Below are 13,016 nucleotides of genomic sequence, written 5' to 3' on the forward strand. Positions count from 1 at the left end.
CAGGCTTATTTATAAGCAGTATAAAACCTTTCCTTTTCCAGTGAACTGGAATCCTGCCCTCTCTTCTAGCCTGAAAAAACACTATGTGCTCAGCTTTACTACACATTTATTGCAAGCATTATGGATTGCAGATCCAATTTATAAATATGCTAGTTGTAGAAGGCTTATAAAATTAAACTAGAAAGCAGTACTGTGCTCATTCTTAAAGAACAGGATGTCTGAAAAACTCTGCCACAAATAAAGCAGTGAAGCAGAAACCATTATTATGCAAAACTGAGTAGGGAGCTACCTCCCCTGGGTAGATTTATGGAAGCATACTTAAGAAACGTTAAGTAGCATGTGCTACAAAAAGAATTCAGTCACCCAAACCTTTTTCAATAATAGCAAGTTGGTTTATTATTTACTTTTAAAAGGGTGAGTCATATTCATTTTAAATCTCTAAAGAATGTGGCACCACTGAAATAGATGGAAACTGGCATAAAAATCACTGATGTGGGTTTATAAATATCAAGGTGAATCAGACATGCAAATCCCAAGACCTTTCACAGCACTTTTCATCACAATGGAAAATAAAGCCTAGTGTGCCAACAACTAAGGAAAATACATTTAATGTTTTTAAACTGTGATTTTGTAACACAACGCAATAAATACCATTACAAATTAACTAAATTAGGAGCTGAAAGTTACAGAAATAATGCATTATTTTCAATTACTCCTTTTATATTCCCAAATAATTTATAGTTCTGTGTCTGATTACATCCATTCATGCACCTCTATTTCTGTGACGATACTGGAAGGAACATGCACAAGGCTAGAGGGTCTCTTTCAATTGCAGGAATCAGTTCTTATAATCAAGAACATATAGTCAGCTGCATTCAACAGCCAGTGAAAACAATCAAACAAGAGCCTGCAATCATGGGCAATCAGGCTAAAGATGGAGAAAACTCAAAGTAAGTCAAATCAGTGTGCTTTTCACCAGCTATTTGCATCACAATCTGAAAAACATCAACACCACTAAAAGATGCAGTTAATCCAAGGTCTCAAAATGGCCTTAATGAACCTGTGAATTGATCATAAAGAGGCAACAAACAATTATATGATCCTGTCAATGGAAAGATAAGGTGCTGGTTTCTTCTCCTTTTGGTATATCCTATATTTGTACACTGAAATCTGCAGTCATCCATGGGCTGTGGTTATGCAAGATACAATTTGCCTAGCATTACTCTGCTGATATTTTCATGGAACAAAAAAATATGCTTCACCTACTGTACAAACCTATGAGTTAGCACATATGGCACTGCATGTTGGAGATACAGCCTTCACTGAAAACTGGTCTACCAGACTGCTAGTATATATGTAAATAGATACATATAAGGGAGAGAGAGAGAGCTCTTACATGCATGTGCACACACATTCTTTCGTGTGTGTGTGTGTATATATATATATATTTTAAATAAAAATCACACTCCGTACACACTGCTCAGTGCACACTATCTTGCACAAGAGCAAAAACAGCAGCATCCCCTGTATATGTGGGTGTGTACAATGTACACGTACATACACACACAAATAAATACTGAAATGTGCGCATGTATATATTTTCATTCTCACAGAGGGTAAAAGATTTAATCCAAAGCTCATAACTGGGAATATCTAGCCAGCAGGGTTAGCTTAAGAGAACTGGTTATGGACAGACAGCATGATACGAATTAATGTAGAAGTAGTTTTGTCTCCAGGGTATGACAGACTTTACTGAAGTCTGTTTCAATATCCAGAATATAATGTCAGTTTTGAAAACTGACCGAAAAATAAACAGACACAGCAAAGTCACTGACAATACGTTTGTATTTCCAAGATGCCCTTTGAAACTCCAAGATTTCTTTAGAATGTTTTTTTTTTCCTGAGCGGACTAGTCAAGAGAAACTGAATCTCATTTCCAAGGGGCTCACAAGGTGACAGTGGTACAAAGAAAATGCATTCACTGCTATCAGCCTGAAACACTGCACTGTACAGCCTAGTTTAGGAAATACAAAAACCACTATACGCAGGCATAACATAAATCAAAATAAAATTTAAGCGAAATGGAGGATTCTTTTTCTATTTTTTTGCTTTGTTATACAAAGGACGGAGTATGGAATAATAAATTTGCAAATTTTGATTGCAGAGTTGATTAATCCAATAAATAGCTAAGCTAGTTAAAATGCTTTAGTTACAACATCTTAGTGGAGAAATTAAAAAATGACAATGAAAAATCCAATGCAGAATATAAATAAAGCTCTAGTGTGGCAGCACATACAATCAGCAGCTTCAGAGTATAGAAAAGCACCAGTCAGTCCCTACAATCTGTGAGAAAATGTTTTTACTGTGCCCATCAGCACAGAGAATGCAATGCTGAACACAACTTCTACACAAGACTACATTTCAGCAGCCAGACTCCAAAGGAAGTGCTCAGAGAATCCAGCAATAAAATAATACACTGCAGGCAGTACAGCTGGTCGCAACTGTACAGTTAAGGAAATAAATAAATAAAAAGAGAGAGAGTAAGCTCAACTAGCAGATGCAGCAATGAATTGCAAGCATCCCTGAGCAAGCTGGAGGCAAAATGCACATTAACTACAAATATGAAGATGACTTCCACCCAGAGATTCAAAGTTACTAGGATATTTATCTGTTTCTCAAATGTGTAGAGCCACTGCAGAGATATCAGAAGCCACTACCAAACAATGTGAGATTCGCTAAAATCCGAAAAATAACATTTGTAACTCTGATATAATCAGTATGTAACTGATCATAACTGCAGTTTAACTTAAATTGCATAACTGCTCAAAGTAATTCATCTACATATTTCATGAGCACAGGTGCTCTAAGAAATGTACAAGGAATATTCTGCATTACTTGCTTGTTACTTTGAAAATACCCTGCCTAGTTGTCAGTCCATCTATATGTCAGCTGCAGTGTGTGCATTGAGAGATAACTATTAGTCATCCCACACAAAAAGTAGCATATTAGTAGTGAGAATTACAGTATCTAGCTAAAAGTCTGCCTGGTACTTGTTCAGTATTTTGTTTTGCAAATGTAGGCTTATCCTAGTAGGACACTACAGCTTCCACATGGATCTCAGACAGCTAAAAATAGTATCCAATGGAACAAATATACCAGTTCATGCAGAGTATATTCTGTTTTACACCACGTCTTCTCTCTCTGTGCCAAGAAACTTTTTTTTTGCCATTTCTGAGTAACCCTTAAATAGACAGTCTCTCCATACAGCTCTCAGAGGTTTTCAGTTGTCATATGCCTATTACAGAGTTAACCTGGATAATTAATATGTATTAGTCAAACTGAGACTTAAATTTAATGAATATTTAGATGTAACGGTGAACAAGGTTGAAAACCTAGAGGATATCATGTATAGGACCGTGGATTCTCAGAGGCATTCATGCATACTCACTGACTGGGAAATGTAAAAAATAAGAGAATGCTGACACCTTTTGGAACCAATGTGTTTTGTGTATTAACAGCTAAACAAGTCACAGAGCACTATACTGATAAATCAGCTCAGCAGACCCAATGCATCCTTTCAAAAGGAGCATGGTTATTAAACTGTCGAACAGCTGACTTGTGTAAATAATTGCAACCTCAAGGGAGCTACATCTGGAGGAATTAGGGCTAGATGTATAATTGCTTTCTAAATGGGATCTAACACTGATGTCATTAAAAATCAGTCTATGGCACACTGTCCATAAATACTTCTGTCAAAAGCAATAAAATGCATTTAAATAAAAGGTAAATGGATGCAGGTATGCCCTGGGTGTGCTTTGAGCCTAATACTGCAGACTGAGCACATTCAGTATCGGAAAAGGAATCTCATACTCCTACATGTAACACACCTACTGGAAAAGAATAGTGCAGAATACTACAGAAAGTTTATAAAAAATAATAATAAAAGGATGTTCCATTACATTGGCAACTTCTTGGGATCACAACAGTTTATTCCCCAGTTCCCAGTTATGATTTGTACAGCTACAGTAGTGTTTCTCTTTCAGCATCTTCGGCATAAGCACTGTTTTGGAATGATAGGCAAGCCTACACACACACACACACACACACACACACACACACACACACACACACACACACACACCTATAACTTAAGAAAATATAAAAATAAATTTAAAACAGGAAATATTGTAATATGTTTTAAGATAAATCTAAACCGTTAACCCTTAGATGTTACATGAAACTAGTGAATTACTTAGCTGCCTGTACATATCAGCTCTCTTCAGGGGGGGTGGTTGGTCAGCTGGGAAGGCAAGCAGCATGCAACAGTGCCTGCAATATAAACGTAATCTGACTTCCTTATATCTGAAGGGACCCCAAGATGAAAAGATGGAGCTGAAGATCTCCATAACAAGTTCTGAAGTGGCTTCTGAGAAGGATACAAACTTGATAAATGCTTTGCATTAATAAAGGATCATGCCACTTATTTTCTGAAACCAGCACACCCTTCAATGAATGGTATAACTGACGAGAGTTTGCATTTTTGAAAAACAGTATCAGACTATCCCAAACAGTTAATTTCACATTAGCCACTTACAAAGAACTAAGTACAATGTGGATACACAACTAAGCAAATTAATCATGCTATAGTCCTCAACAGTGTCTGTTCAGCACCACTTTTTCTTCCCTATACCACAACACCTTCAAAGCAGATTATCAGTTTCACACAGTACTATGTGAACTAGTCAATGGTTGTATCAAGAAGCATATTCTATAGCCATGGATATCAGTACAAACAAAAATGCTTTCACTATTGGTTTCCAAATTCTGCTGTTGCAATGCACAGCCAATTTTAATAATTAGCACTTCACTTTGAAAAAGCAGTTTGTATGGAAAAATACACATTTGTAGTTGTTCTGGAAGAGCTGTGGTGCTGTCATTAGGCTGAGCGGTCTCTAAAGTTCTCTAAATATATTATTTCTAACCCCCTGTAGTTAACAATTGCCTGCTAATCATAATACAGAGAGCATGCCCCATATGCTACACCTAAAGTCAGAAAAGCTTGAAGCCAGAAATGTATGCAAAAATGCACAATTGCTAAGCCATTAAACAACTGTCTATATTTTACCTACATTGTGGATTTATTATATCTTCATTTCCGTTTGTTGACAGATGGTCAGACTGGGCAAAGCCAGTTTTCAGCGGAGACCCAGAGAGAAAAAGATCTAGGTTTACAACAACATAAACCACAGTATGATTATGATCTTTGAACTGTCAAAAGTATGTTTGAGAAATACAAAGTTTCTAAAGACACGCAAAGGGCGGGTGAGACATGTATCTCTCCACAAACACACACACAGATATCACGGATGAGACATTAAATTGTGGCCCCATCTGCCTAAGATGGTGGCAGCTCGGGTGGATGTAAAAGATGCCAATGCATATATCCAAATAGAGTAGGGGAAATTCCCCGAAGCCCTGGTCAAATTTCCCTAGTAGTATAAATGCCATCTCGGGTCTCCCCTGAAAGGATGTCACCAGCTTAGTGGGACTAACCAGGTTGACAAATGATAATTAAAATATACAGGCACGCGCAAGCGCGCGGGTTCTACTGAATGTAGTTGGACAACTCAATCATATATTGTCTGCTGATTACTTTCTTCAAACACGCACACACATATCGCACACGACTGCATCGATTTTTATAGTTTCGCCACACAAGCGACCCTACCAATTTTATACTGAGCTTCAGGCAGAACCTAACATGCAGCTGTAAATGTCCAAATTCCCACATTTTGACCCTCACAACGCGCGAGCACACACAAATACTTAACTGATTAAGCCTATAAGCACGTGAAGCGCTCTGTAAAGTGCAAAGCCATTTATACACCTACATGTATGTGCATAATGTGAGGAGCAAAATACACACAAGGACAATATAAAGTGCCCCTTCCCCGATAACAAATGGCTGGTGCCGCCGAAGTTAAAACCTTTCTTTAATCTTTTATCCTTAATAAATTCATTGAACATTCTCTGGTGCAGTCATCAGAGCTGTAGGTTTTGTGTGTGTGGATTTTCCGTGCATGCTTGTTGCTGTAATTTTCTTGATTAACCTACTACAAGCAAGTGGAAATAATCACAGCGGGCTGCTGAGAAACGCACTTTGCGAAATAGATAAAACCCAAGAGGATGGAGGCCACGGAGGAATAACACGGAATCGTGCGTTTTTTCATAAGACTGGGTGGGATGACGCCCGAGAATAACAAAATAAAATGAGCAAATCTGGTGCTCTGACTAAAGTAAGCCAAATGGCACCGGCAGATGGGTGCGACGCTGGCTGGCACGAATCTGCAAGCAATAATAAAAAAGTACCCCACGGCCCGGGTCTTCCAGATTACAGCCGCCGTCGCAGTGACCCCAGTTTGAAGTTTTGCTTCAAGAAGAAAAGCAGTGATTTGTGTCACAGAGCTATTTTGTTAAATAACCAGTGTTTATGCCTTATTGAGCCCAAAGAAAGCCAAGGAGGTAAAGAAACATCTAAATAGTCAGATACACGTTTCCCAATGCCACTTGTAGCAAGACGACTTCAGCGTGCATCATATCAGCGATCCCATGTCTGCACCTACTGCACGAACGGATCGGTATTTCAATACCTTCTTTACCACATACAAATTAATTTTCAATAGTAAATACAATGTTCATTATTACGGAGTATTTTTAATTTCGTACCAACATATTTACATTTTATATAAATATGAAGTTTTTGTTTTACATTAGGACTGTAACATGTAAGCACTAATGTAACACTGACATACATTTATTACTAGTAAAATAACACAAAACGCAATAAAAGCACTGCGTGCAAAAGCTAGAAGGGTACAAGTCGTATTTTCAGTTTCCTATTTGGGCAGCACAGATGTAACGTCTGGCGTGTAATTTACTAATAGTACAAAAGGCATTGCATGCAAACGCTAAAGTGTACAATCATTTTCCCATATCGTTCTTTCTCCCTATTAACCCCAGAAATCTGCTTTGGAACAAGTAGACTATTGGACAAAAATAAATAAAAACGCAATTCAATAGTCTCCCACCAACCAACCTCAAAGTCTGTGGACAAGCTAGAAGGCTGTACAGTTTAATTACAGTATGCAGTAAAGTATCCCCTGCCTGGAAGCTGTATTTACCTTTGCAGATGAAAGTTGCAATCAGAGTGTACAGTGTCAACCAAAGCTGCACAGAGATCCTCTTCTTAAACCCTAAAGGGCGCAGCATCATTGCGTCTATTACCATAAACCGTCCGCCTTTCAACAAAAAACAAATTGATTTAAAAGTTGGACAAAAAAATCGAAAAGTCAGCAGAAGTAAATAGTGGAAGGCGAGAAATCATTTACTAATAATCCCTTTTTCCTGGTTTGCGTTAAGTGGCAACAAATGATCCAAGAACTTGAAATGTTTCACTTCGGCAAACAGACCAGTCTTTGATGACAATTTCACTGGTTACACCATCCACAGGTACTGGTCCAATGGAAAGTTTCCCCAATTGTAAACCTCTTTATTGAAGAGTAACCCAAATAGTAAATGGTTCCCACTAAGTTCTGCCTTCTTGCAGTCCATAATATGAACTGTCCAAGTCAACACAGCAGCAGAGATATCATAAACCAGCATCACCTCGAGTACATTTCCATAGTGGTGCCGCAGCCACGCTTGCATAAGATCTTACCTCGCGCCACTTCCAGGTGCCCGCACTTACTACAATTAATCACTGCGGCCCGCGCGCCGATTTATCAAGCCAAGATTGGCTAAGGAAAAGCATGAGGCAGTTTCCGATGCGAGGCTGGTGGGGGCGTGGTAAAAGATTGAAAGGGAGGTCGTCTTATACGAGGCGTTAGCGCATGTTGGAGGCGGGACGCCAGGCTCAGCATATTTGTAAGAGAACAAGAAATCGGGACAAAGCCATAAATAATAGGGGGACAAAGGCACAAAAATAGGGACAATTTTTAAATATTGCAACCATAAACTTAGAAAGTTGATAGAATAACAGGTTTTGTATTAGCATGAATTTTCTGTATGAAGTCACTGTCTGAATCTCAAATTTCTGTCATTATTTTCTAACTTAAGTCCTCAATGATTTGCCAGAAAATCACAATTTTATGGGTAACAGGCCAAAAATATGAGGCAGAAATCTGGACATTATGCGAAAATATGCACATTTGAGAGGTATGCGTGCTGTTTGAAACAGAAAGGCGTGAGTTTCTGCGACTCTCAGTATGTCTGTCTGATCGAGTAACTTGGCAGTAGCATTCTTGCATGCCTTATTTTGTGGGTGATAAATAAGAACATTCTTATACATCACAAAAAAGTTCCAGTTTAAAGATAATAAAACTGAGTTAAACTACATACCTTGGGGATATCTAAATCCGTGTTATCCCTCGGAGCGGATAGATTTATTTTTATAAAGAACGGCATTTACTTCATAACAAGGCAGGTTTCTATCAACTTCATCCATTTAAGCAGTGTATGCATATATAGCCAAACAAATGTAGACTTGCCACCCTTTCAAATGCCTAGAGTGAGACCTCTTTGTAAAACGTGAGATTTTGCCAAAAAAAAAAAAAAAATACCCAGGGCCAGTGCAAAGGACAGAACTTCACTGTTTTTTGCCAAAATAAAAAGTTATTCTTGTAGTATTTTCCTAGTTTCATAGTATAGTACTAGGCTATCTGCCCTGGGGCATTTGTAAGCCTAGCCATAATGATGTGGCTTTTGCCACCCCATGAAATGGTACAAAAATGTACAGAATGAATCTAGAATACTGTGCCTCTGTCTAGTAGTGACACAGTGAAGGTCCCCTTATATAATATAATTAGTTTACTGTGCCCCTGTCTAGCAGTGACCCAGATGTGACCCCTGGGGTAAATTTTTGATCTCCCATCCACTCATCAAGATTTCTCTTGATGAGAGTTAGTGAGGGGCTCTGCCTAATACGAACTGGGATCCTGTTCCAAAGCATGGGAAGCCTTTGGGTTATGAATCTATCCCTCCAGCATGTCCTATTCATACTTGTGCCGAGGTTTAAGTCTTTAGCTCTCGTGGTCCTGATGGATTTGGATTTTTTGAGGTGGAGCATGTCCATCAAATCCTGATTGGACATGGCCTTGTACGTCAGGCAGGGTGGTATGCCACTGAATAGAGCTGAAGTTTCTTTAGTTTGGTGGAATAAGACATATGTTGGAGACCCTTGATCCTTTTGGTGAGGTACTTCTGTGGTCCCTCCAGCTGTTGCAAGTGCCGGGTGAGGTACATACCAAATGGGGCATTATACTCAATCATGGGTCTGATGAGGGAGGAATATAAGGGTACAATGACATCCTTGGATCTGGATGTGAATCCCTTCATGATGAGGTGTGCAAGGTAGAATGTTTTTCTAACCACTTTGGCAATGTGGGTGTCAAATGAGAGGTCGCTGTCTACATGGGTCCCTAGGTCTCTGATTACTTTTTCCGTACTCAGTGGGTTGCTGTCTATGTGATAATTTGTGGGTACTTTGTTTTTTCCAAAAGGGATGACTATACATTTTTTGGCATTTAGTTTAAGGCCGTGACTACGGCACCAGTTGTCCGTTTCAGTGAGGCCTTTTTGTAGGATGTGTGTGTCAGCTGGTGTATCGACTATGGTGCCTAGTTTGCAGTCATCTGCAAACTTTGTCAGCTGCAGCCCTCCCATGTTTGCTTTAACATCTGAGAAATAAATACCGAAGAAGAGGGGTCCCAGGACAGATCCCTGTGGGACACCACTTGTGACTGGCTTTGAGTCTGACATTGCTCCAGCGATTTTAACTTTATGGGTTCTGTCCTTTAGCCAGTTTGCAACCCATCTAGTGACATAGGGGTTTACTTTTAAGCCATAGTCCTCCTGTGCTTGCCTGTACCTCTGAAAAGTATATACCGAAGAGGAGGAGTCCCAGGACTGAGCCCTGGGAGATGCCACTTGTAACTGGTTTAGAGTCGGACCTAGAGACTGCAACTCTCATTGTGTGGGTTCTATCCATGAGCCAATTGGTAACCCATCTTGTGACGTAGGGGTTTATGTTCAGGCTGGTGAGCTTGTCTATAATACCAGAATGGGGAATGGTGTCGAAAGCCTTTACGAGATCTAGGTAGGCTGAGTGGACCTCCTTTCTCTGGTCTAAAGCCTTGGTAACTGTCTCAAAGAAGTCAACTAGGTTTAGGAGGCATGATCTGCCCTTAACAAAGCCAAACAGGGTAGGGTCCAATGTTTGGAGGTTCCCAATGTCTCTGTTAATGAGTTCCATGATGATGCGCTCCATAGCCTTGCAGACCAGGCTAGTCAGGCTTATAGGGCAATAGTTCAAAAAACTGGTCCTTTCCAGTACCTCCAGGCCTTCTCAGTCCAAACCCAGGGGAAACAGACTACCAAGACTACAGTCTCAGGGTATGTAGAGATCTAAGCAATGGAGTGTTCCCACCTCAAAAACATTGAGAAACAGCAACGGATGAGGGGACTCAGAATGAGGAAGGTCCCTCATCATGAAGTACACTTGAGAGGAATGCACTCCTCAGTTCACCTAAAACATGATTTTTGGATTGTGGAGATAAAATTGGAGCACATCTCAGAGAAAACATCCGGACACACAACACGCTCAACTGGTAATCTTAACAATTTCCTTCCTTTAGTTTTTGAACTCCACCCTCAATATATATATATATATATATATATATATATATATATATATATATGGATTCCTATTACAAGAACGAAAGTTCACTACTTCGAACTTGCAATACGAAGCCTCACTTCTGCGAAAGTTCACTTTAACGAAAGTGAACTTTTGCATAAGTGCACTTCACTGAAAACACCGCAGCACAGTGGAGGACATAAAAAACAAGCTATGTCCTCCACTATGGTGCGATACTCACGGAACTTAGGGTTAGGGCATGGGTTAGGGTTAGGGTAAGGGGATAGTTAGTAAAGCTATCCCCTTACCCTAACCCTAAGGTTCGGAACTATCGCACATAGTGGAGGACATTGCTATGACCTTCACTGCGTTGCCATCATCACGGACCTTAGCCCTATTGGCTATCCCCTTATTATGACCCATGCCCTAACACTAAGGTCTATTAGTACTGCATAGAAGTTCAGTGCAACTCCCATTCATTGTACTGAACTTCGCGTAAGTGCACTTTTGATTAAGTGCACTTTCGCTGTAGTGAGCATTCCATGCACTATTTCGAATTAGTGAAAATTCGATCTAGTGTATGGAACCCATATATATATATATATATATATATATATATATATATATATATATATATATATATGTGTGTGTGTGTGTGTGTGTGTGTGGATCTATGTCTCTAGAACAAAAATACACTTCAATGAAAATGGAAAACAGCAGCCCATTTCTACGAAGGATCAGTTGTGCAAAAATCCACTGTTACGAAGCACATTTGTGCAAACAATCACAGTAACTAAATCTTAAATATGGCAAGTGCTAGGAACAGGACATACAATGTACCAGCACAGCAATATTGCAAATATGGTATCCTCCCCACCAGGAGTACTAGGAAAGGTGTATGAAACTACAAAATCAATAAGAGGAAAGGAGCTACTAGTTATCGAAAGATTTGTGTACTATCTGGAGAAGTGCAGCAACAGCCGAAAATACTGGTGCTGCAAGCGGAAAATCACTGGGAAGTGCAAGGGTACAGCTATCATATCTTCCATTACTAGTGGAGAAGAGTTGGTAAAGTCTGTGGAACATAATCACCCTGGAGACCCTTGCAACATTGAAAGGTATGCTGTCTGCAACATTGTGAAAGAACATGCCAGTTTGTCTAGGGATTCTGCTTGCATTATAGTGGATGATGCATTAGCATCCACTTCACTTGATTTTGCCCCAGCAATGCCCAGTAGAAAAGCAATGCTGCAGCAAGTTAGGAGAGCCCATTTAAAATGCAGAGGTAGGCAGGCAGGCAGGACTATTACTTTGTTAGATATTGACGTTAATGATTTCCCTTTGAAATGTGGAGTATTTCTGCAGAAGACATTAAGCGACTCAAACAGAAAATATCATGGTTTTGTTCACCACAAAGCAAAATCTAGTAGATTTGTCTCATGCGAGTATTTGGCTGATGGATGGGACTTACTTTGTGAAACATAAACATTGCAGACAGTTGTACACAATACACACTTTCATTAAATGTGGACCATACAGCAAGAGTGTCCCATTGGTGTATTGCCTTATGGCAAAGAAATCACTAAAATCATACAATTTACTTTGGAGTGGATTACTTAACTAACTGTCTGCAGAAGGGCATGAGTACTGAGTGTCGTACATATTATGTGATTTTGAAATTGTCGCGTTGAAGAGCATAAAAGCTAACATGCAAAATATGATATCTAAGGGATTCTTTTTCCACTTTGGATGGAACTTGTGGAGGAAGGTTAAGAGCCTGGGATTGGGCAGTATGTATAATTCATGCATCAGCTTTCAGCTAGCAGTGAAGAGATTGGCTGCTTTAGCTTTCCTTCATGAAGATGATGTTATGACTACATTCCTGGAATTGAAACAGAGTTTTCCATTGGAAGGTGAACAACTACTTCGTTATTTCACAGAGTGGTATGTCTTGGCTAAACCCCGTACGTTTAGTACGCGTCACACAACTCAATTTTGGTTTCCTACTCTATTCCCTATTTTCTTTTGGAACATCTCAATCCTTAATGAGCTGTGTCTGCCAAGGACATAAAATAGTGCTGAGGCTTGGCATCGCTGGTTTAAATGCTTGCTTGGCAAGCATGTGTCTGATATTGAGAGTGTAATGTCTACCATTGCAAGGGAACAGAACAGAGTGATTGAACTAAGATTACGTATGTTTTCAGGCTGCCCTCCTTCTCCTAAAAAAAGAGCCATATTAAAACGGCAATCTCAGTTCCAAACTATATTTGATCACAAAGATGACTATACTAGTCTAGAATTTGTTAACGCTATCTCTCATTTA

General features: G+C 39.5%; 1 protein-coding gene across 1 annotated transcript in view; it reads right to left on the reverse strand.

Moving 5' to 3' along the window:
• The window catches only part of LOC122799352 (transmembrane protein 132B-like), a 2,948,958-nt gene extending 2,941,201 nt beyond the window's left edge, over positions 1-7,757 (reverse strand). Inside the window, exon 1 of the mRNA XM_044068346.1 lies at positions 7,182-7,757. Within this exon, the coding sequence (XP_043924281.1) occupies positions 7,182-7,287 (106 nt within the window). The 5' untranslated portion in view covers positions 7,288-7,757. The remainder of the gene's footprint in view (positions 1-7,181) is intronic.
• Between the last annotated feature and the right edge of the window lie 5,259 nt (positions 7,758-13,016).

Source organism: Protopterus annectens, chromosome 4.part0, assembly GCF_019279795.1.
Source record: "Protopterus annectens isolate FY-2018-M chromosome 4.part0, PAN1.0, whole genome shotgun sequence".
Classification (NCBI taxonomy): Eukaryota; Metazoa; Chordata; order Ceratodontiformes; family Protopteridae; genus Protopterus; species Protopterus annectens.